This window comes from Bos javanicus, chromosome 21, assembly GCF_032452875.1.
Source record: "Bos javanicus breed banteng chromosome 21, ARS-OSU_banteng_1.0, whole genome shotgun sequence".
NCBI lineage: Eukaryota > Metazoa > Chordata > Mammalia > Artiodactyla > Bovidae > Bos > Bos javanicus.
In genome coordinates this window covers 3846994-3870558 of record NC_083888.1, presented here as the reverse complement: position 1 = coordinate 3870558, position 23565 = coordinate 3846994, and the positions used below count along the sequence as shown (strand labels likewise).

Sequence of the window (23565 nt, the reverse complement as noted above, 5' to 3'; positions counted from 1 at the left end):
ACCACCGGCTCTGCTCAGCTGGCTCCTGCCCCCGTCACCTCCCACAGAAACACCTGTCTGGGAGCGTCATGCCTGTCAAGACCCTCACCTCCCCCGGCACCTCTCCCCACCCCTCCTGCCCTCAGGGGCCTGATACGGGCCCACTAGGCTTTCCTCCATCTTCATACAGGTGAGCTGGGCCTAGAAGCAGGTCTTTCTTGCATGACTGAAACCTCGGCGTGGGAGTGGATTCATGGTGCTTGAAAGTAGGAAAAATCCGATGGGCCAGGTCAAGTCAGAACTTTGGACTTTTCGTAAGAAAAGAACAGCTGTGTTGAATGAAAACTTCCATGTATGTTATTTTCTTTTCCCCAAGGACCTCGTTCAAGTTGGAATGTTGCACAACCTTTTTCTTCAAATATTTTTTAGATTCAGGCACCAATCTCTTTCTATATACTCAGCACTTAATTGCTCTGCACAGAAAAATGCTTCCCAAGATAACTCTTGCCTCGTTTAAGCAAGCCGGATCATCCCATGAGTAGAATTAGGTGTGTTTGCTGTTGTGTTGCTTTCAATAATTCAAACGCTCCCTTTATGACCTTCAGCCACCTTGCAGAAGACACTGCATGGTGAAGTGGCAAAAGAATGAGCAGAACCATTGACTGTACAATTCAAAACTGGGTAAGTAGTCCCTGAACAGACAGAAGGTACTTCATCAAAAGTAATAGGCCTGAGGATAAACAAGCCGAAACCATGAACATGAAATCAGATCTTTCCCATGAATGAAGCTAGTGATTGAAAATAAAGTTAAAATAGGACCTGTTATAAGACTTTGTAAGGTCTGTGAATATAAGGGAAGGAATCATTTTTCAGGGGAAGGGATGTAGGGAAGAGAAACACTTGGGCTTTTAGTTGGACATAAAGTCAGGCCCGTTTTCTTTGGAGTAAGGAGGAAAATGAAGTCAGTACCTTGATCTTGGCTGCTTCCAAGGCTTTTTTCCCATCCCAGGCCCAGCCTCTCTTTGTGAAATAGTTGACGGTAGCAAACTCGATCAGCGCAGAGAACACAAAAGCGTAACACACGGCTATGAACCAGTCCATGGCTGTTGCATAAGCCACTTTGGGCAGAGAGTTCCGGGCGCTGATGCTGAGGGTCGTCATGGTCAGCACCGTGGTCACCCCTGGTCAACGATAAGGGGAGGACAATGGAACAAGAGTCAGCTCTAGCAACGGACCCCAGGATAACACCTCTGCATGAGACAAAGACAGAAAGAAACTGTCTCTCAGCCCAGGTCTCTCTCTACGATTCTCATAGCACAACACGTTCCTTTAAACACTGCTTAGTTTCCTTATCTTGTCAGTTGTCTCCGCTAGAATATGGATCGAGGCGGGCAGGGATTGGGTCTGATTTGTACACACACCCTGTGTCCCTGTTGTCCTGACCTGAGCCCTGCAGAGAGTGGATGCCCAACACAGATAAGTTAGAAGACTGGGGCATCTTTGTGTTCCTCAGAAAAGTCGAGCTGAGACGGGCAGGGATGTTCCCACGGCTCTGGGGAAGCACTTCACAAAGACTCATGGTGCCCCTGACAAACTGTGGGCTCCAGAAAACTCATAAAGCAGACTTGTTTTCACATGGACTAACGGAGCCTGCAGACTCCAAGGACCCGAGTGCAACAGAAGTACCACATCTGAATCTAGGTCTTGGCACTCCCTCTAAGAAAGAACTGGGTCACCTTGAGGCTGCTGTGTAAGATGACTGTAGCCATCTGCCTTGTCTTTTAGGGAAATCTGCAGTGAGCATACAGCAAGTCTAGATCCTCAGAGGGAGCTGTTGAACCTTTACTGGGCGTCTGCTAGGGGCCAGCCCCTAATGTAAGCTACATTCTGGATGGGTGTCAATATTCACATTTGGCAGGTGAGGAGCTTAAAGATTTAAAAATAGTACTGCACTCAAATTCACCAGCTGGCAAATGAGAGCCAATACTAGACCCAGGTCTGCTGAACACTTACAGCCCATGTAGTTTCCACAAGCTCTGTCCTTCCTCTTAGCATAGTTTTGCTTGCATAAGGGTGCATGTCTATGCACGGGGTGTGAGTGCAATGCAGCTGTTCCAGTGGAACTGTGTGCCACCCTCCCCAAATTCAGAGGTTGAAGTCTTAATCTCTGGAACTCAGTATTACTTTCCAGATCTTACTTAGAAACATGGTGTTTACAGAAGTAATGAAGTTACCATGAGGTTATTAGGGTAGGCCTTAATCCAACATCACTGGTATCTCTCTCTCTCTCTCTCACACACACACACACACACACACACAGGGAAAACCCCATGTGAAGCCCAGAATTATGCTGCCACACGCCAAGAAACTACCAGAAACTAGGAGAGAGGCCAGACGCAGAGCCTTCCTTCAGAGAAAACCAACTCTGCTGATTTGGGACTTGGAGCTTCCAGAACAGTTAACTTCAGGCAGTTAACTTCTATTGCTTAAGCCCCCAGTGGGAGGAACTGTACTAAGGCAGCCCCAGCAAACAGCATCAAAAGACTGTAATGTTGCTGGTCGTCATAGCAGCTTAGTGTTCATTCAGTGTCATCCTTCAGAGATATTTACATACCCTCATCGAACATGGCACTGTGCATGGAACTGATGCTAAAGAAATCAGTGGTCACCTTTGATTTTTCTTAGAAATCCAGTTCATCATTGTGCTAGAGAGCAGTGCTCTGTGTATGACCTTAAACAGGCTTCTTCTGTCTCCTTGAGTCTTTTAACATCCTAACACTAGTTGAAAATCTCTACGAGGAAGCAGACTGGAATACAAGGCATCCTCCAAACTAAATTTTTTTTCCTTGTCCACCTACTAATGTTCTCCTAAACAGCTGGGGGAACACTGTCTAGCCACAAGCCAACCCCCACACCTTCCTGATGCTAAATCAGAGGAGGCAGACGAAGCATGCGGTTGGAGGCAGAGAGGTGGTTGCACAGAAGCAGTCCTGGGCTCTTCCTGGAAATCTCCAGGATCTCCGGCTTCTTCCACCTAAGGAGTTTTGGCAGGAAATGCAGGGCACCTTTCCTTCTTTGGAACAAAAAGTACAGTAGGAAGAGCTGAGGTGGGAACAGTGCTTGACAGATTAGAAAGATGTAAATATCCATTACAACTGACCCATAAAATTACTTTTAATGTTGAATTTGATGAAATGAGCTCCCAAGTAAGAGTAAAACATTGGATCATGTCTGCTGTGTCAAGGTACTAGCTAGCTAGATCTGGCTAAACTTGATTTATGTCTCAGGGATGTCAGATAATATTCTAGATTCTTATCATACATATGTGTACATATACACACATATCATACATGCATATATCTCATATATGTGTTTATTTATACATTTGTTATTCTTGCTCAGTCGCTCAGTTGTTTCCGAATTTCTGTGGTCCCATGGACTTTAGCCTGCCAGGCTCTTTTGTAAAAATACTGTAGCAAAATCTCATGTAAGACAGATTGCTGGAAATTTTAAAAACACTGTCCTGCCCTGCCCCTCCCCCCCAAAAAAGAAAAAAAAATAACAGGCTACCGGTGAAAGGCTTTTCAGGAGGGAAACGATGATCAAATTGCTCTGAACCCTGGTTCAGAAAGCAGCCCTAAATCTAGTCTTTAAGACTGAATTTGTTTTCAAGGTCACAGAATAGACAGGCAGCTCTAGGCTGTTGTTTTCTGCGATGTTAGACTAGGCAGAACACAGTCTGCAGGCTGGGTTAGGCACACTCACCAAACACTGTCCTGGCAGGAACTGATTCTCGGTTCAGCCAAAAGGACACTTGTGACAAGATCACGGTCATGATGCAGGGGAGGTAGGTCTGGATGACAAAGTAGCCAATCTTCCTCTTCAGATGGAAATGAGCTGTCATGATTGTGTATTCACCTGCAAATAAGCAAATCAGTGCAGTCAGCCACCTAAAGGAATCCCTGTGCTTCCTGCCCTGGTCACCGTCTCCTCGGGAGCTCCCTTCTCCCCACCTTCCCTCTGCACAAGCGTTCAATTGTGTTCTTTGGGTAAAGGAGAGGCTGGTTGTTTTGTTAAGTCTCCTGACTCCCGGCCTCTGAAGAGCCTCTGCGGGGGGATGCTTTTCTGGGGAAAATCAGATTTGTGTGTTTTCCTAATCCCTGGTTACAATCTGTGCCACTCTCCACCTGCCCCCCTCACTGCTACTGCCCTCAGGATTTCAGGATTTAGCCTCTCTACATATAACTCAGGACATCACAGAGCCCTATCGCGGGTGGAGGGGTTTTCCTCACTTCCCAGCCAGAGAGGGCTGGCAGGGGCGGTGGGCTTCCAGGCCCCCACAGGCTCAGTGCCCCGCCTCGGCTGGGAGGTGAGAAGCAGCAGACCCAGGAGGCGGCGGGTCCTGACTGCGCCGAGCCCCCGCGCCTTCCAGGGACAGCGAGGGCATCTCTTTGGCGATGCCCCAGTGCCTTCTCTGGATCTGCCTGGTGGTGTGGGAGGCGAGCGCCGACCTTCCCCTCATTGCGGAGAATGACGCTGCACTGACGGTGAACTGGTAAGGAGCCAAGGTGGCTACATGGGCAGTGGGGTGAGACGGGCTCCTTTGCTGCATGAGTCTGCCTCTCCCTGGGGAGACGGGAAGGATGCTTCCAGACGTGAAGGCACAGCTGAGTTGATCTGAGGACAAGAGTCCTTTGACTGATTGGAAGAATCAGACGGTGTGGTCAGCGAGTCTGGCAGAACCACGGATGTGGGTTGGGGGGCCTCTGCTGAAGTGGACCCCAGATGGGCCATCTGTTTGAGGGTGGTCAGACTGCAGCATGGGCTCAGTGTTGAGGCATTTGAGACTGGTTAAAGCGTGGATGCTTGCTGTTGGAATCAAAGCCCAGCGCTCAGTAAGGTCAGCTGCGGATGTGTCCCTAGGTGCCTTTCCTCACAGCATGAATTAAGATCATGTGTGGCAAAACCTGCTCCCTACAGAAGAGGAGACCACAATTCCTGCAGGGCCGAGAGCCACCACGCCCTCCCCACAGCCCCAGGCAGGCAAGAGGAGGGACTTGGCTCCGTCCCATAGAAGGAGACAGGGACACAGAGAAGGGGGGAAGGTATGCTAGTAGCAAAGACATCTTTGCCATGATCTGATTTTGCCAGGAGGGTAAACACCATTCTGTTTCTTTGCATTCGGATTTGAAGTTACTCTCCTACTTATAAATTCTTTTGCTGTTATGGTTCTTTTCATTCTGTTTTATTTTTGAGTCGAGGATAGCAATATAAGATAACATTCAAAAAAGGTCATTTTTTAAAATGCAAATAGGGGCAGAATCCCATTTAAAAATGTCTACAGAATGACATGAAACAGGGTTTATTAGTGTTGCACTCCTTAACCCCAAGTATCTGCCATGCCACCTTCCCACTTGTTCCTATAAAACCAGGCCTGCTTCCTCTTCCTTTCCCTTGAACGCAGCAACAGTATGTTGCAGCAGCCTCTTCCCAGGCCTGCCAGGCCCTTTCTGAGGACACCAACCCTCTCCAGCGGATGGGCACTGAGTGGAAGGCTGCAATGTGCATCCCTTGCTTCCGGCCAGCTCCCAGGGGTGGTGATGCTGACAGAGTGATGCTGACCGGGGGACCATCTGGGGCTTAGAACTCATGCTGCGAGCAGGACTCACTCCATCCTTGTCCCACATTTCTCCTGCCATTTGGTGCCCTGGAGGACCCTGCCCTGCTCACAGCCAAGCTAGTGATTGTGACCATTGGGGTTGGGGTCTGTGGACACTCCCTGTCGCTGTAGGCCAGGGGGTTCCTTCGAAGACCCTGCCCACTTGGCACTGGGTGACGCCAGGACTGTGCTGCCCTGAGGGCTCAAGCCAGCCCTGTGCCTGAGGGAGTTAACTGCACCCTCGAAGGCCGTGGTGATTTCTATGCGGCTCGCTGTGCTTTCCAAAATTCAACCCCAGGGGAATCCCTGAAATGGTCAAACAGGGAAACAGCAGAGCAGGTAAATGGGAGAATGTGTAGGCAGCTCTCTGCCTTGGCTGCAGAGGCTGCTGCTGGCATCTTGGTGCTTGGCAGGACTGTTACATAAGCAGGGCCCGCGGTCACTGATGCTCACATGGAGGCAAACGCACCTCGGATTAACGTCCCTCATGACCCTTAATCCCGGGATGCCACAGCTGCGCCTCCGTGCGCGGCTGGAGGAGGGGCTGGACGCGGTGGTTCCTTGCGGCTCAGGAGAGCCGGGGCTGCCCCAGGCATGTGCCCGTGCGGGGTGCGGGAGAGGACGGCTACCTGTGCTGGTGCTGATGTTCTCCGTGCCCACGGTCTGCCCCATGAGGTGGTACTGGTTCAGCCTGGAGCCATCTTCTGCCACCACCACTGACTTGGCGGTGCCGTTGGTCCAGACATAGACGACTTCGGAATTAGGATATGCGTCTGCACGGCGGGGGACAGAAGGCAGTGTAAGCCTGGGAACGTTTGCAGCCTGGTACAACCACACATGTTTATGAGAGTAGTCAGAGAGATGACTGAAGAATCAAATGACCTACAGAAAGTACAGGCAGTCAGACCAGGGCAGACAGCTCCACCGTCGAAGCCCTTATCATTTCCACAGGGCGGAGCCCTCAGAAGTCAGGCCCAGTGCTTCCCACGGACTGTCTTCTCTTCAGGGTGCACCGTCGCATGGGCCGAGACCACAGGGCCTGGGGCTCTCCCAGCTCCACGCTCTGGGGCAAGTCTCCTGTTCTGTGCTCAGTGCTTCTATCTGAGAACGGGATTGTGACCATGTCTGCCGTCCATTATTACAATGGACATGACGAGAGCTCCATCAGGGTGTCAACGGTTCATTAACAGTAAAAGTAAACACGATGAGTCACGCAAGAAGCAATGAGTAAGTTCACTGTGCACACACCAAAAAGACAGTTTGCAAACTGAGAGCTCTCAAACCAAAGCATGGGTTGAGGCTCAGGGGTACACCGTTATAAAGCAGCTTGTATAGCAGGAAAGAGTTGATGGTTTATTATTCAAAGTGGTTACAATATTAGAATTTTCTTAAATGATATGGAATTGGTCAGTAGTTGCCTCATATCAACCCCGGGAAACAGTTTAAGTTTTACTTCTAATTCTTAGAGGCAAATGACCCAGGTCAAGTTAGCCTTAGAAAATAAGCTAAATTAAGCTTCATTTGTAGGACGAAACTGGCTGTCTGCTCAGTGAGTTTTCATGTCTAGTCTCCATTTGTTTGTGATTCTAACTTGCAGCAGCGTCTGACTACATCAGCTCCTATAAAGGTTTCACTTTGCAGAAGGCACTTGTCTGGTTGACTGCACTGTCCTGGCAGGCAGGTGATGCAGGCAGCAGGAACTTTAACCCTGGCGTCATATCTGTGACTGTTACCTTACACGGCAAAAGGCACCGTGCAAATGGAATGAAAGCTATGGGCCTTAAAGTCAGGAGATTTCCTAGATGATCCCAGTGGACCCAATATAACCACTTTAGTCCTTCAAAACAGAGAACTTTCTCAAGCTGAGGCCAGTCATAGAGACCCAGTTTAGAGAGATGTGAAGCAGAAAGAAAGGACTCAACTTCTATTGCTGGTTTTAGAGGTGTAGGAAGGGGCCATGACCCAGGGTATGGAGTTAGCCCTTTTATGGGCAAGAATGACTCCTGGTGACAGCCAGCAAGAAACAGACTTCAACCTGCAGATCAGGGAACTGAATCCTGCCTGCAGCCTGAGGGGCTGGATGTGGACTTGCCCCCAGAGCTTCCAGAAGGGAAGGCAGCCCTGGTGACACCATGATTCTGGCCATGGGAAACCCAGAGCTGGGATACCAGGCACATTCACTGTCTGACCTGTAGAACTAGAAGACGATACAAGTGTTGTTCTATTTTTTAATGTTTTAACTATTGAGATACAATGGACACATATCATTGTATAAGTTTAAGGTGTACAATGTCATGATTTTATATATGTATATATTATAAAATGATGACTACAATAAGGCTACTTAATAAACATGTTGTTTCAATTAAATTGCTAAGTTTGTGATAACATGTCACGGCAGCAGAACACTAGAACAGGTGGATGGAAAATAAACAGAAGACTGTATCCCAGAGGAAGGAGACAAATATACATGAACATGTTATATGTGAGGTGGCAGTGAGTGCTACAGGGAGACACACGCTCTGCCGAGGGGAGAGGTGCAGTGGGGGAGTCTGGGGAGGTGAGATCGAGGGGCGTCAGCACACGTACGTCATGGGAAGCAGTGGCTGGGGTGTGTGTCGGTGGAGGGGAGGGGCCCGCAGGGTGAGGCCTGAGAGGTGAGGAGGCAGCAGAGGCACTGGCGCGGTGGCCGCTGCACTGGGGGGACGGTGAGCACGCTTCCGGGGGTCTGGGTGACAGGCTTGAGGACAGCGGCTCCCGGGGAGCGGATGGCATGAAGGAACCCGCCCGCTGTAGCACTCCTCGTGTCTTTCAAGGCCCCCGACGGTGAACCCACACACCTACAGCATCTGCACGGCTGCCACACCCAGACCCCAGCGCCTTCTGCACAAGCCTGTGCGCTGGGTTCCCCGCCTGGCATCAACCCCCGGCGCAAAGAGCTGCGTGCCCTCACAGGGAGGCCTCAGCAGGCGTCTCAGGAGACAGGCGGGCTGGTAGGGAAGGCGTCCCTGGGCGGGGCGGCAGGTTCCAGGACTCCGCCAGGCAGGGCCCGGTGCATGGCTCATGGGCCCAGTGCAGCCACTGCTGCGCAGACGGGCAGGAGTGTTGTGTGGCCACAGGCCTCCACAGAAGGTGCCAGAAGAAGAGTCACGCCAGTGATGAGTACTCCTTCCTACTAAGTGTGGGAGTTTCTCTGCTAGTGCACATCACTCCCCTTATTCTTCATTTACGTGAGAAAGAGCATTCCTAATATTTGAAAAATAATAAAACAAACAAGTATGGAGCAAACACTGAGTTAATACAGAGGAAACTTCCAGGCCCTCTGTGAACTCACTTTCCCCCCACAGGTTCTATTCCAAACTTAACAATAATCACATAATCACTGCATTGTTTGCTCTGTAGTTTTACAGACATCACTAAACACAGGTTTTTTTTTTTTTTGCTGTTTTCTTCATAAAATCTGATTGTGTTTTTTACCCGTTTGAATCATGTATTCTTTACATATTCTGATATACATAATTTTTTTGTTCCATGTGTTGTAAACATCTTCAAGTTGTGCCTATATAACTTTGCTCACTTAAAAAAAAATTTATAAATGGTAGCTTAAGTGAGTTAAATTTATCAACCTTTTAATCTCTGCATCTTATTTTGGAGGCCCTCCTGATCAAAGCTAGAATGCTCCATCTTTAACCATTAGGGCCTTGATACAAGGAGCTGACTTCTGTACATATTTTCCTATATAAGTATCCAATTGCACCCTCTCCATGAGATTTTCTGTGCTGCCACAGGAATCATTAAGCCGTTCTTCCCACCCACATCCTTTCAGGGCCTGTTCTGACAAGTAAGGTCTCCTGCGGGCACAGGCTCTCTCTGTGGAATTGTCTGTTTTGCTTCCTTTTTCTATTGCGATTTCAAGCCCCTCGCCTTAACCACACAGAGTGCAGAACTCTAGACACCAGCAGCTGGAAGAGCAATCTGTCCCCTTTTCATCTTCACCCCCACACATGTTAGAATCAGGCTTTCCCCAAAATACTCTGATGAGATTTATGTTGGACCTGAACCGGATCTACAGATTTTAGATTGGGGTGACATCACATCTTAGGTATAGAATCCTCCTACCAGGGACATGATGTTTATGTAGGTCTCTGGAGTGCAAGTGACTGATATTAAGCTTTTTTTAGTTGTAGTGTTAAGTGCCTGGGATCAGGCTTTCAATTGCTGATTGCCAAGGCACCTGTTTAAAAAGGCATTCACCTCCCATGAGCATATTCCCAGATACTCCACTAGATAAAGGACCAACCCACCCATGCAGTTCCCCTTCAAGAAAACCCAAGGTGACCTAGATAACTGACCGCCTGATGACCCCAATTCTCCCTAGTTAGAACACCTAATTCCCGTTCTTATGTTTTGAATTTGCCAATAAAAATTGAACTGGTGAAACCCTAAGCACCCCACCCTGGACCCCAATAAAGGCAGAGCCCCACATCTATGGTCTTCCTCTTTCCCTCACCATGACTGTGCTGCGTGGCCCTGGGTGTGCTATGTGTCCGCTGAGATCTCTGAGTGATAACCTGGTTTTTTCAAAGTTCCCTTTTCCTGGCAGTTCCTGCCAAGTGTGTCATGCAGTCATAACAGGAACCATGAAGGCCTGTCCAGTGTCAGCACTGGCTCCCATCAGAGAATGTCTGAGTGGGCTGCCATGGCTCGTACGGGCCCAGATGGGCACCCCAAGCATTCCTAGCCACAGTGTGTGTCTGACGGCTGATGATGACCTGAGGGCAACACAGAACAGTGCTCTAGGTGGACACATCTCTCGGTGAGGTTGTATCACTTTCCTCTTTCACCGGGTGTTCTCCCCTCAGACGTGTGTTAGTCAACACGGTTCCAAAACCCAGTGTGTCCTGTCTCTGAGCAAAGCCGCAGCTCCCAGAGTTGGGAACCCTACTTCTCAGGAGGCTCCTCGGCGAGGGGGTTGTTAGAACCCTGAGAATCAGTGACACGATTCCAGTGCCATCTGTGTATCAGTAAGATATCAAACAGAATGATGTAAACAGAGCAGACGTGCTCACCAGTTAATGGGATACCACACATGCTGCACTTGAATTACATGGCAAGTGGAGGCTGAGTATTCTTGTCATGTGGTTTTAAATTAGCATGACCTTCCAAGTCTCAGGTAATGCGGAAGCGTGTTTGCACATGGGCTGCACTGGAGCCCTCCAGCACAAGTGTGTTCTGCTGTAAGTTCCCTTCTCTGTTACGGGAGATGTGGCTGGGGTGGTGTTGGGGGCTGACGGTGCACTCCGCCCTGGCAAGCTGCTTTCCAAGTGTCTGGTCACAGACAGTCAGGCTTGTGCTGGCAGCTCCCTGAATTTCCCACAAACAAGGTGAGATTTCCCTGTTTCTATCATTCACACAGCACAGCACCCCGAAGACTGCAGGGCCGTGGCGCTGAGACATGGACTGGAGCAGAGTGGCCATGCCGGGTTCTGGCCAGGGCTGAGTGTGGAGTGGGTGGTGGACGGTGATGAGGCTCCCTGCTGTCCCCAGACTGGCGCAGGCAGCTAGCATCCTGCGGTCTTGTGCCCCATCCTTCCCCAGCCACTGTGCCCCAGGACAGGCCAGGCTGCTGCTCTGTGAGGCTGGCCCCACTCTGGCCATGTTCACAGGGAGGAGGGCTGCTCATGTCCCACCAGCACCCCTCATTCCGCTCCCAATCCACACACCACAGGCTGTGAGTCTGTCCCCTGGCCCAAAGAAGTATGCAGGCCCCCATGACCCCTGGAAGATGTGAGCCAGCTGGGAACTGTGAATCCCAAAGCTCAGAAAGGAGCACAAACCTTGGGGCAATAGGTCTGTGACCTGGGCGGTTCTGAGAGCCAAGAATGACTGGGTGCAGAGACATGCATCAGAGCAGAGAGCACAGAAAACGATGCACCATCCCTCCTCCCCCAACTGCGGAGCTACCTACTCAATGCCAGTGTCCTCAAGGAAGATGGGAAGAGGGCAAAGAGCAGGGGGCACAGGGAAGAGGGGGGCCTTTGGGAAGAATGAGGCTTTCAGGAGGGGGAGGGTGCCCGCCTGGGTGGCCTGGAGAGAAGCTGACCACGATGCAGGCATGCATGTGGGAGCTGTGGGATGGTGGGGGTGCAGACGTGGTGGGGTACAGACTGGATCGCTGGGCACATGGTCCTGACTCTCCTCGTGGGACTGGGTGTGGCTGGGCACACGGTTCTGAATCTCCCCGTGGGACTGTGTGTGGCTGGGCACATGGTTCTGACTCTCCCCGTGGGACTGGGTGTGGCTGGGTACACGGTCCTGACTCTCTGTGGACTGGGTGTGGCTGGGCACAGGGTCCTGACTCTCTGTGGACTGGGTGTGGCTGGGCACACGGTCCTGACTCTCTGAGGGACTGAGTGTGGCTGGGCACAGGGTCCTGACTCTCTGTGGACTGGGTGTGGCTGGGCACACGGTCCTGACTCTCTGAGGGACTGAGTGTGGCTGGGCACAGGGTCCTGACTCTCTGTGGGACTGGGTGTGGCTGGGCACACGGTCCTGACTGCCTTGGGACGGGGTGTGGCTGGGAATGCAGTTGTGACTCTCTGTGGGACTGGGTGTGGCTGGGCACGCGGTCCTGAGTCTCTCTGGGACTGGGTGTGGCTGGGCACACGGTCCTGACTCTCTCCATAGGACTGGGTATGCCTGGGCATGAGGTCCTGAATTTCTGTGTGACTGGGTATGGCTGGGAATGCTGTATGGCTGGGCAGGAGGTCCTGAGTCTCTGTGGGACTGGGTGTGGCTGGGCACACAGTCCTGACTTTCTCTGTGTGACTGGGTGTGGCTGGGAATGCTGTCCTGACTCTCTCTGTGGAACTGGGTGTGGCTGGGCACGTGGTCCTGACTCTCCGTGGGACTGGGTGTGGCTGGGCATGCAGTCCTGACTCCCTCTGTGGGACTGGGTGTGGCTGGGCACGTGGTCCTGACTCTCTGTGGGACTGGGTGTGGCTGGGCATGCAGTCCTGACTTTCTCTGTGTGACTGGGTGTGGCTGGGAACGCTGTCCTGACTCTCTCTGTGGAACTGGGTGTGGCTGGGCACGAAGTCCTGACTCTCTGTGGGACTGGGTGTGCCTGGCACGTGGTCCTGACTCTCTCTGTGGGACTGGGTGTGGCTGGGCATGCAGTCCTGACTCTCTGTGGGACTGGGTGTGGCTGGGCATGCAGTCCTGACTCTCTGTGGGACTGGGTGTGGCTGGGCACGCAGTCCTGACTCTCTGTGGGGCTGGGTGTGGCTGGCATGTAGTCCTGACTCTCTCTGTGGGACTGGGTGTGGCTGGGCATGAGGTCCTGACTCTCCGTGGGACTGGATGTGGCTGGGCACGTGGTCCTGACTCTCCGTGGGACTGGGTGTGGTTGGGCACGCGGTCCTGACTCCCTCTGTGGGACTGGGTGTGGCTGGGCACGCGGTCCTGACTCTCCGTGGGACTGGATGTGGCTGGGCACGTGGTCCTGACTCTCCGTGGGACTGGGTGTGGCTGGGCACGGGGTCCTGACTCCCTCTGTGGGACTGGGTGTGGCTGGGCACGCGGTCCTAACTCTCCGTGGGACTGGCTGTGGCTGGGCACGCAGTCCTGACTCTCTCTGTGGAACTGGGTGTGGCTGGGCACGTGGTCCTGACTCTCCGTGGGACTGGGTGTGGCTGGGCATGCAGTCCTGACTCCCTCTGTGGGACTGGGTGTGGCTGGGCACGTGGTCCTGACTCTCTGTGGGACTGGGTGTGGCTGGGCATGCAGTCCTGACTTTCTCTGTGTGACTGGGTGTGGCTGGGAACGCTGTCCTGACTCTCTCTGTGGAACTGGGTGTGGCTGGGCACGAAGTCCTGACTCTCTGTGGGACTGGGTGTGCCTGGCACGTGGTCCTGACTCTCTCTGTGGGACTGGGTGTGGCTGGGCATGCAGTCCTGACTCTCTGTGGGACTGGGTGTGGCTGGGCATGCAGTCCTGACTCTCTGTGGGACTGGGTGTGGCTGGGCACGCAGTCCTGACTCTCTGTGGGGCTGGGTGTGGCTGGGCATGTGGTCCTGACTCTATGTGGGACTGGGTGTGCCTGGCATGTAGTCCTGACTCTCTCTGTGGGACTGGGTGTGGCTGGGCATGAGATCCTGACTCTCCGTGGGACTGGATGTGGCTGGGCACGTGGTCCTGACTCTCCGTGGGACTGGGTGTGGCTGGGCACGGGGTCCTGACTCCCTCTGTGGGACTGGGTGTGGCTGGGCACGCGGTCCTGACTCTCCGTGGGACTGGATGTGGCTGGGCACGTGGTCCTGACTCTCCGTGGGACTGGGTGTGGCTGGGCACGCGGTCCTGACTCTCCGTGGGACTGGGTGTGGCTGGGCACGGGGTCCTGACTCCCTCTGTGGGACTGGGTGTGGCTGGGCACGCGGTCCTGACTCTCCGTGGGACTGGATGTGGCTGGGCACGTGGTCCTGACTCCCTCTGTGGGACTGGGTGTGGCTGGGCACGCGGTCCTGACTCTCCGTGGGACTGGATGTGGCTGGGCACGTGGTCCTGACTCTCCATGGGACTGGGTGTGGCTGGGCACGCGGTCCTGACCCTCCGTGGGACTGGCTGTGGCTGGGCACACAGTCCTGACTCTCCATGGGCCTGGGTGTGGCTGTCCTTGAGTTCTGGGGCCAAGTGGCATGCAGACCAGGAAAGCCTGTCTGTGCTTCAAGGATCAGAGGCTGAGGAGAGGCTGCCTCTGTTACCTGCAGGCTCACTAGCCTCCACGCCTCTTTCTCCACTGCTGATGGGGATGGGGTCGGGTGGATTATGGACCACCATAATCCAACATTAAGGACCCCAGAAAATCAGAATTGTAACCAGATAAAAGTTACTTGAAATCACAGAGTAATGTATGAATGTCAACTACAATGCACACTAATCATTCATATCGTCTTGTTTTTCAAATTGCTAGTATTAAATGGCCTGTTGATATCAATGACATTTAGCAGCCCTAAATTCTGCTCTTTGTGTCAGATGCGTGGCAAACAATCTCTTAGCTGGGACAACAGTAAACGAGGCCATCAAGTTTGCCATACCACTGTCATCTGTCATGATTTAGAGCTCCAGAAACATAACGCTTGCCTTCCTCCAACTATACATCAGCAGAGCTAGGCAAGAAGGTTTGAAACATTTTCACCCACAGCCAACTTGGCAATTCATCACTGCTTTCCGAGCAGCTCTGTCCCCAGGCTGACACCTCCTATGTGTCCTCTTCTGGCTCTGCAAATCCTGAATAAACAGCCACAACGGCACATCAACCGCTCATTTACAAGGCCTTTTAGAAGCCGCGAGTTTTTGTCTAACGATGAGAGAAACATTTTGCCATGATCCCGACCTTCACTGTTCTACTCTAAGCTCTGCTCTCTCATCTGCAGATTGAGCGGAACAGCCTGGAGGTGCTCAGAGCAACATGAACTCATGGCAACCAAGTATTCACCATGTGCCTGATACACAGTAGATCCTCAGTAAACAGCGACTGAGGAACAGAGCCATAGGTTGGACAGAAGTTTTGTTTGGTGTCAAATCCAGTCTCATGAGAAGATCTTTGTACATGAATTCACTTTCTAATTGTCAAAAGCAAACCGAGTGTGTGGGAACCACTGCTTAGTCTTACGTGCCAGGCTATGAGGCAGTGAGGAAGCCCCTTCTACTCTGTGCATTCACTGCCTATGTTAGAAGAAATACAGGTTAGGAGGTGATCAGAATTTTGATGATTGGCAAACTCTATAGGATTTTAGTTCTCTGATGCCCGTGTCCCCAGTCTTCCTCCTTCTTCTAAAACTGAGGTAGGAATTGGCAGAGTACCTGTCCCAGGTCACCTCACCAACCATCACCTGTGTGACCCACCTGCCTTCAACTGCCCCATCAGTCTCCTGAACTGAAAACCAAGTCAATACCCGACACATCAATTCCATAATCTAAATTAGAAACTTTGTAAAATATAAATGTCTGTGGATACATGATCTCTAATGACCTATGAGACACTCCGCATCCCTGCTTTCAATCAAGCAGGTACCAATGAGATCAGTGGGGCTTTGCCAGGCCTCTTTCCCTGTCCAGAATCAGCTGAGAAGTGAGGGCAGCTCTCTGCAGATGGAGATGAACAGATAACATTGCTGCTCTGTTACCCAGAAAGCAATAGTGGAAGACTGAGATTTGCTAGTCAGATGGCCCATCACCACCCCACAGTTGGGTCCCTGTAAAATTACATGGGCTCACTGACTGCCCACTGGTCTGAGGGAGAGTTGAGAGACCGTGCTCTGTGTCTATAGACTTAAGTGGAACCAAATCAGGGAAGAAGACAAAGGACTGTCACCCCCCAAGTAGAAGGGCTGCTTCCTTTGTGAAGAAGAATGAGAAGCAAGTCAAAGGCCAGAAATATGAGGATCGAACCCATCCACATACTCTTCTGTCCCCTTCATAAACCAATTAGCTTTTTACACATTCATACCAGTAGCTCCTTCCAATCAGTTCCCAATTTCTCATAGAAAATAGCATTTTGCAAGTCATCTGGTCTTAAATCACGATGCCATCTTTGACTTATACATGGGCCCAGAGCCCATCTCATAATCCACTTGTCACACCGGCCACCACCCTGCTCTCAGCTCTCATCACCTTCACTGCTTCCTGACATTCCAAGTACTTGTTTTCACTTCCAAAACAGTGACTTCAGCACATCCTCCCCTTAGTTCACATCACTGCTCTATTTCTACATTTTGGAATTTAAGGCCCTTCCTACTGGGGTCAGAGAATAAGATGTTAGATAGCATCACTGACTCAATGAACATGAATTTCAGCAAACTCTGGGAGACAGTGGAGGACAAAGAAGGCTGGTGTGCTGTAGTCCATGGGGACTGACTTAGTGACTAAACAATAAAAACATATAACAACAACAACAGCAGCACGAGGTCACAAAGAGACATGACTGAGCGACTGAACAACAATAACAACATCTGAACGGTGACACTGCCGTGTCTCTTCCCCAAAGGGGGAAGTCCGGTGCCTCCACAAACTGACCACCTGCCGATTGTGCTTTATCCTTTATCCGTTATGCCTTCTTCCATCCAAATCCTCCAGGCTCAGTTCAAAATACGACCCCCATGAGCTTCCCCAAACAGCCCTCAGTTTCACAAGGGTTTTCACCGAATTATTTAATCTGCCCAGCATTTGCTCCTGGAACCCTGGCCATGCCTGTTTCCCACTGTACCTCGCAGGGTGCTGAGAGCAGAGCACCCCTGACACAGCCGCCAGATGATAATCAAGGTCGACCAACGCACAACACAGACAGAGCTCCAACGTGTCTCCAATACCTCACACCAGGCTCTCTGAAACCTGCACTCCAGACACCCACAGACCAGCGGAGTCGCTCCATACTGGCGTGGCCAAGGCAGCAGCAGAGCTGTAATCTCACATGTCTGAACACTAACAGCTCAACCTCATGATACTTATGATGGCCTGAAATTCTGTCTACTGGAGATCCACCAAAATAGGGTTCACGTCTAATTTAGGGTATATTCTCATCAATTCAGATGTTTTCTCATGAAACTTGGTCTACCACTTAAGGCATAACTTCACAAATAAAATGAACAACAAAAAAGGACTATTTCCTTCTCTAAATAGTCTTGATTTGTTTAAGCACTTGCTTCCAAATTTAAGCCATGCCATTAGACCCTGATGCTGGGAAAGATTGAAGGCAGGAGGAGAAGGGGATGACAGAGGATGAGATGGTTGGATGGCATCACTGACTCAATGGACATTAGTTTGAGTAAACTCCGGGAGTTGGTGATGGACAGGGAGGCCTGGCGTGCTGCAGTCCATGGGTCGCAAAGAGTCGGACACGACTGAGCGACCGAACTGAACTGAATTATCTTTAAGGAATTTCCTTACAGACTGGGAAATATAGGTCTAGAAGCCAGGGCTGATTTCAATAACTGAATTCTTGAGAGTAGATATAACAATAAGAGAAATGTATGTTAATTCAGTTCTGCATTAGAGAAGCCAGAGTATGTGGCTCATCAGAATAAAGATGACTATCTGCATTGCTTTGTCTCCTAATAGCAGAGAGTTGTTGGACTGGGTAATTTGAAAATCATTATATTATCACATTTAGCCTCTGCAGCCCTGGATGCCAAGGGTAGAAGTGAGCTATTTGACCAAGCAGCTATTTTTAGTAAATCCAAAAGATAAAACACCAGTAAGAAAAACACTTCATTGAATAGTATTTCTCCTCCTAAAACTATTTAGTCCTGAGTTGAAACCATAGGAGCTGAGGAAAAGTGAAGTCTATGAGGTTTTCTAGCTTTTGGTTAATTGTATGCAAACATGACATACGAGGAAAATCTTCTAAGCTGCCTTGCATATCATAGTAATGATAGTAACAGCAAACATAAATAAGAGATTGCATCAATTTCAAACCAATCTTACAATATCAGGCAGATATAAATAAATTTGGTATGAGAGTTCTGTATCTCTACTGAGTTCAAGAAATGTTTATATTGGTTTTGTCTCTGTGAAGTTCAAGAAATGCATACATTTGTGTATTCACAAATTTATATATATATATATATATACACACACATATATAAATTGATGTTGTTTGGTTGAATGTAGAAATGAAGAGGTCCTATTAGATAAATTTTTTAGCTTTGAATTATATAACCGTAGTTGGGGAGTCACTGAATACGAGATGATATAAAGACCATTTAAAAGCTCACATACTTTATTTCACCAAAAATTGCTTTGTGCTGCCTGCCCTGCACACCACTGCCATTAAATCTGAACATCACATTGACTTGAATTTATTTAGATAATGATGAAAAATAACAATCTTTGACTTTTAGCGTTCTACCTTTGATCAAATGAAGAGCATAATTTTCAGGTGCAAAGAGTGGCATAATTTTAAGTGCCATAATGACTCAGTGTTTCCTAAATGAGGGACCTTTTGAATGGTTTGTCCCAACTACTGATGTGCACAGCCACTGACGGCAGTAGGAGTTTAAATAAATTCTAGTGAGAGTCCCTCTCTATGACACTACTTTCCCCAAGTAAATGTATGTGTTATCTCTACATGGCATTTGAAGATCATAATTTGAAAAAAAATGATTTATTCCCATCCAACTTAATTTTGGTTCATCACACATACTTCTGATCCCCCAAATCCCTTTGGAATTAAAGAAGGAAATTAACTTTAAGGAAACCCTCAGAATTAAAGGAAGTTCCCTGCCAGTAATGGCAGAGTGGCTATTAGTAGGTAATAACTATTAACTCTGGACACCACATGAAAAATAACTCCTTGAAGGCAATGGAGAGTGAACAAGGGCAGGAGGGACCCAGAGAGGAGCTGGCACTTGGATGCAGGGAATGGCTTCTCTTTAAAAAAGAAAAAGATAGAAAATAATCACTTGACTCCAGTCAAATACCACAGAAAAGATGCTGCTCTGCCCCAGCCCAGGCCCATAAAGAGAGTGGGGAGCTAGGCTTTCCCCTCAGCAGCTATGAGGACAGGTCCAGCCTGAGGGCAGGGCCTTCTGTCGGGCAGCACTGACACCCACTCTCTGCAGGGGTGAGAGGGCGAGGGGAGCCTGGACCCCCAGCGACGAGCAGAAGCAGTCCTCCTGACACTTGCTGGGGCTGCGTCAAAGGAGGCCCAGTGGAAGCTGAGACTCCTACCACCCCAAGGCCAGGCTACCCACACAGTGTCAGGGGACACTGATACAGAGCTCGAGGTCCTGTATCTACCCAGCAGCAGCCAGAACCCAGGGCCCCCTCTGTCAATGGAAGCTGGGGGGAAGCCTCAGTTCAGTTCAGTTCAGTCACTCAGTCGTGTCTGACTCCTCAAGACCCCATGAACCACAGCACGCCAGGCCTCCCTGTCCGTTACCAACTCCTGGAGTCTACTCAGACTCATGTCCATCGAGTCAGTGATGCCATCCAACCATCTCATCCTCTGTCGTCCCCTTCTCCTCCTGCCTTCAATCTTTACCAGCATCAGAGGGGAAGCCTACCTGGCAGTAAGAAGGCTGTGGTACACCTTTCCCTGCAGAGCAGTGATTTTAAGTCTAGCTAAAACAGAAGGTTTCAATAAATCTAGAGTGCCATAATATAACACACGAAATGTCCAGGTTCCAATAAAAACACATGTGTCCTAATCATAACCAGGAAGATCAAACTGGGTTTTTTGAAAAATCAATAGATGTCAAGGAAGATATGACAGAGATGTTAGAATTACCTGACAAACAGTTTTTTAAGCAGCCACCGTAAAACGCCACAATGATCAATTACAAACATGCTTGAAACAAATAAAAAAAAAACAGAAAGTCTCAGCAAAGAAATAAAAGAGAGAAACAAAACTCAAACATAAGTTTTAGTATTTGTGTTGGTCTGCTTGGGCTACCATAACAAAGTACTATAGACTGGTCGACTTAAAATTTATTTTCTCACAGTTCTGGAGGCTGGCAAGTCCAAGATGGAGGTGTTAGCAGATTCTGGTGAGGACTCTTGTCCTGATTTACAGAGGGCTGCCTTCTCCCTGTGTACTCACATGGCCTCTCCTTGTTGCATGCATGTGGAGACAGAGAGATCTCTCTTCCTTTGCTTATACAGGCACTAATCCCATCAGATGAGGGTTGTACCTTTATGACCTCCATTAAATTTAGTTACAAAGGCTCTATGCTCAAATGCAGTAACACTGAGGATTAGGGTTTCAAAATATGAATTTGGGAGGCATAATTCAGTTCATAACATTCTACCACTGGCCCCCACAAAATCCATGTCCTTCTCACATGCAAAATCTATTCATTCCATCCTAGTAAGTCCCAAAGTCTTAACTCTTTCCAGGCATCAACTCTAATGTCTGAAGTCCAGTCTCATCTAAACATCATCTAAATCAGATATTGGTTAGATTCAATTCATCCTGAGGCAAAATTTGTCTCCAGCTGTGAACTTGTGAAACCAGTTATTTTGTTCTAAAATATAATGGTGGGATGGGTATAGGATAGACATTCCCCTTTCAAAACGAAAAGAAGGGCTGATAAGTCTCAAGCAAGTCCAAAACCTAGCAAGGCAAGTTCTACTAGATCTTAAAGCTCGAACATAATCCTCTCTGGTTCAGTGTTCGGGGAGCAGCCTCACACCCACTGCCTTGCAGGGAGTAGCACTCAGGACTCTGCTGATGGCAGAAGAGAGGCCGTCTCACTCCCTGGCCCATGCACGCTGCACCTGGGCTAGGACTGGCAGCTCTGAACCACTTTGGGGCTCATTCTTCCTGCTTCTGTTGACATGGCTTATAACACCATGGTAACCTTTTTTTTTTTGGGTGTTCCGTCATGAACAAACTTCCTCATTTTTGCAATATAAGAATTTCCCAAATCTTTAAGTTCTGGAATTTATTTTCATTTTTTTTTTGTTTTGGCTTAACAATTCCTTCTTTAATTCATCTGTTGCCTCTCAAGAGGAACCAAACAACTCCTCCAGCACTTTAGAAATTTCCTCAACTAAGTACCCAATTTCATTACTCACAAGGTTTACTTTCTACAAAACACTAGAATACAAATTAGTCAAGTGCTTTGCCGATTCATAACAAGAAGCATCTTTCCACCATTTTCCAAAAACCTGTTTCACATTTCTTTCTGAGACCGCACCAGAAAACCTTTAACATCCAAGTTTCAAGCAGCATTCTATTCATGATTATTTGGGTATTCTCTAAGAAGATGAAAATTTTCTCTCTAGTGCTTTTTTTTTTTCTTTTGGAGCCCTAACCAGTATCTTCAATATCCTCATTTCAGCCAACAACAGTCCCTTCATAGCAACCTCAGCTTTTTTAAACATTCACTACAAAACTCTCCAGCCTCTATCCCTTACCCAGTTCTAAAGCCACATTCACATTTTCAGGCCTTTGCCAGAGTAACACCTACTTCTCATAACCAAAATCTGAATTAGTCAGGGTTCTCCAGAGAAACAGAAACAATAGGATATGTGTGTGTATATCATCTCTATATATACACACACATATATATAACTTATTATAAGATATACACAGTTATGTATATGATTTATTATAAGGTGTTGCCTTATGAAGTAATAGTAGCCTGAAGTCCCAAGATCTGCAGTCAGTAAGCTGAAGACCCAGGAGAGCTGATGGTGCAGTTCCAGTTTGAGAACTGTTAGGCTGGAGACCCAAGAAGAGCTGTTTCAGTTTGCATCCAAAGGCAGGAAAAGACCAACATTCCTGCTCAGGGCAGTTAGGTAGGAGGGGTTTCTTACCCATGGGAAAGTCAGCCCTTCTGTTCTATTTCAGGTCTTCAACTGATTGAACAAGGTCCACCTACATTAGGGAAGGCAATCTGCTTTATTCAGTCAACCAATCTAAATGTTAATCTTATTAAAATATATCCTCACATGCACACCCAGAATAATGTTTAACAAGTTTCTAGGCATCCTGTGGCCCAGTCAAGGTGACACATAAAATTAAAGAAAATAATAACTAATAACCATAATAAGAAGCTCACTAAATGGGTTCATCAGCAAGATAGAGGGAACAAAAGAAAGTATCAGTAAAATTAAATATACAACAATAAAAATTAAGTTTATCTGAAAAATAGAGTATTGGGTTGCACCTATTAGGCCTAAGAGGCCTGTACTCAACCATCCTCTAGACTGGAGAAACAGTCAGTGACAGAGGTGTCAATGGTTTAAAGGATGAGGGAGCTTACACGTCTGAAGCAAGGTCCTGGCTGGGTGGCCGGCAGGACATGGTAGCCACCTTTGCTCAGGGGGTAGGGGAGATTGCCAATTACAGGGGGAAATGGTACCAAGTTGGCTCATCAGTTACCAGGGAGACCACCAGAGGGGCCCAGTCCTCACCAACCCTTTGATAAGAGGAGAAGAGAGGAGAGTTCTGACCTAAAGCTAGAAGAGTTGTTAGCTGGGGCCTGGGACAAGTATCTAAGTCAGTCATGTGAGTAGGGTGTAGGTGTATATCCACTGGTCAGGCAGAGGATATACAGACAGCAAGAGAAAAGCCATCTTGAGGAGCCTGACCACACACAGATGCAACCGAAAAAAACGCAAAGAGCCTCAGAACTTGTGGGAATACAACAAAAGATTTAATATTTACGTCATTGAAATCAGGAAAGAAGAAGAGAAAGAGGATGGGGCAGAAAAAGTATTCAAAGTAATAACTGCTCAAACTTCCTAAATTTGACCAAAAACCTACAGATTCAAAAAGTAGAGCAAATCTCAAATCAGATAAACCCAAAGAAATCCACACTAATACACATCATAGTCAAACTTCTCTAAAGACAAAAAAAAGAAGCCTGAAAGCAACAAAGAGAAAAGATATCTCACCTATGAGGAGAGATATGATTTGAATTACAGCAGATTTCTCATCAGAAACCATGGAGGCAAGAATAAAGTAGCACATTTTTCAAATGCCACAGAACTGTCAGAACAGAATCTTATATTCATTAAAAATGTTCTTCAGGTATGAAGAGAGAAATCAAGGTATTTTCAGATGAAGAAAAACTAAGAGAATTTATTGCCAGAAGTCTATCCTAAAGGAATGGTTAAAGGAAGTTTGCTAAGCAGTTATAAAGGAGCCTGTAGCCCTCCAGGCTCCTCTGTCCATGGGGATTCTCCAGGCAAAAATACTGGAGTAGGGTTGCTATGCCCGCCTGCAGGGGATCTTCCCAACCCAGGGATACAACTCAGGTCTCCCGCATCACAGGCAGATTCTTAACCATCTGAGCCGCCAGGGAAGCCCAGTTTTAATATAACATTTATTTCAAAATGTTTTATTTTATTTTTATGATAAAATAATTTTTAGTTATAAAAGAAGAAATCTTGGGACACTGGGAGTACAATAAAAGAAC

General features: G+C 48.6%; 1 protein-coding gene across 4 annotated transcripts in view; it reads right to left on the bottom strand.

The window, feature by feature from the left end:
• Nucleotides 1–23565, bottom strand: part of GABRA5 (gamma-aminobutyric acid type A receptor subunit alpha5) — a 94273-nt gene that overhangs the window by 5252 nt on the left and 65456 nt on the right. For all 4 annotated transcript variants that reach the window (XM_061394208.1, XM_061394207.1, XM_061394210.1 and 1 more), the window contains 3 exons: nucleotides 6268–6411; nucleotides 3745–3897; nucleotides 949–1160 (listed from right to left, as the gene is read on the bottom strand). In XM_061394208.1, the coding sequence (XP_061250192.1) occupies nucleotides 949–1160; nucleotides 3745–3897; nucleotides 6268–6411 (509 nt within the window). The remainder of the gene's footprint in view (nucleotides 1–948; nucleotides 1161–3744; nucleotides 3898–6267; nucleotides 6412–23565) is intronic.